The sequence below is a fragment of the Corapipo altera genome, unplaced genomic scaffold (genome assembly GCF_003945725.1).
Source record: "Corapipo altera isolate COAL_440 unplaced genomic scaffold, ASM394572v1 60581, whole genome shotgun sequence".
NCBI lineage: Eukaryota > Metazoa > Chordata > Aves > Passeriformes > Pipridae > Corapipo > Corapipo altera.
This window is the reverse complement of record NW_020887922.1, coordinates 1-1,291: the sequence shown is the minus strand read 5'-3', so window position 1 is coordinate 1,291 and position 1,291 is coordinate 1. Positions and strand designations below refer to the sequence as shown.

At 69.0% G+C, this 1,291-nt stretch overlaps 1 protein-coding gene across 1 annotated transcript in view; it reads right to left on the bottom strand.

Moving 5' to 3' along the window:
• Positions 1 to 1,284, bottom strand: part of DCTN2 (dynactin subunit 2) — a gene marked incomplete at its 5' end in the record, with an annotated part of 3,123 nt that extends 1,839 nt beyond the window's left edge. The window contains 3 exons of the mRNA XM_027632939.1: positions 431 to 529; positions 824 to 885; positions 1,146 to 1,284. Coding sequence (XP_027488740.1) covers positions 431 to 529; positions 824 to 885; positions 1,146 to 1,284 — 300 coding nt within the window. The remainder of the gene's footprint in view (positions 1 to 430; positions 530 to 823; positions 886 to 1,145) is intronic.
• Between the last annotated feature and the right edge of the window lie 7 nt (positions 1,285 to 1,291).

Sequence of the window (1,291 nt, the reverse complement as noted above, 5' to 3'; positions counted from 1 at the left end):
GGGACAGCCCCGGGACAGCCTCCAGACAGACCCTAGGACAGACCTGGCACAGTCCCTGGGACGGCCCCAGGACAGCCCCTGGACAGACCCGGCACAGCCCTCGGGACACCCCCAGCACAACCCCGGGACAGCCCCTGGGGCACGAGTGACCCCAGCACACCCCCCGGACAGGTGTGACCCCGGGACACCCCCTAGACACCCCCAGGACACTCCTGGAGTAGGTGTGACCCCAGACAGCCCTCTGACAGCTGCCAGGACAGGTGTGTCCTCACCTGCACAAACAGGGACTGTGTCACTCCAGACACCCCCCTGGGGCAGGTGGGAGCTCACCTGCACACACAGGGGCTGTAGGAGCTCACCTGGGGCAGGTGGGAGTTCACCTGCACACACAGGGGCTGGGGGTGCTCACCTGGGGCAGGTGGGAGCTCACCTGGATCTGCTCCACGTCCCGCAGCAGCTCCTGCACCTCGTGCTGCAGCCGCTGGAATCGCTGCTGCGGCGTCTCCTTGGCCCCCAGACCCTCGCCCAGCTGTGGGGAAAGGGGGGCGGGGGGCTCAGGGGGGCCCTGGGGACTCAGGAGGGCTCAGGGGGGGCTCGTGGTGGGTTAGGGGGTTCACAGTGGGTCAGGGGGCTCACGGTGGTTTAGGGGATCTCAGGTGGGCTCACAGGGGGCTCACGGTGGGTTAGGGGGTCTCAGGTGGGCTCACAGGGGCTCAGGGGGCTCACGGTGGGTTAGGGGGTCCCAGGTGGGCTCACAGGAGGTCAGGGGGCTCACAGGGTCTCACAGGTTCATGGTGGGGGGCTGGTGTGCCCCCCCACTCACCACCTCATACTCCCCGGCCTCGTATCCCGTCGTCCTCGTCCGGCCGATGCGGTCGGAGAAATCTGGGGGAGGCAGAGCCAGGGGTGACCCCCACCCTGGGGGGGGCTGAGCCCTCCGGGGGTCCCCGTGGTGGTGCACCTCCCCCCCAGACTGCACAGTCCCCCCCTCAGGGGTTACCCCACTCCCTGCCCTCGGTGCTCGCGATGGAACTTCTCGTAGCCGAGTCGGGGTTGGGGATGAGGGGCAGCCCCCCGGGGGTCCCCCACCCCTCCTGACCTCCCCCGGGGGTTCCCCTCTGGCCCCCCGAGCCCCCCCCTCTCACCCACGCCCTCGGTGCCCAGACGTTTGTCACGGAACTTCTCGTAGGCAGCGTTGGGGTTGATGATCAGGTGCTCCACACTCGTGCTGCTCAGCTCCTCCTGCACACAGAGCCACCTCAGGGCACAGGGACACGGGGGTGCTCAGAGC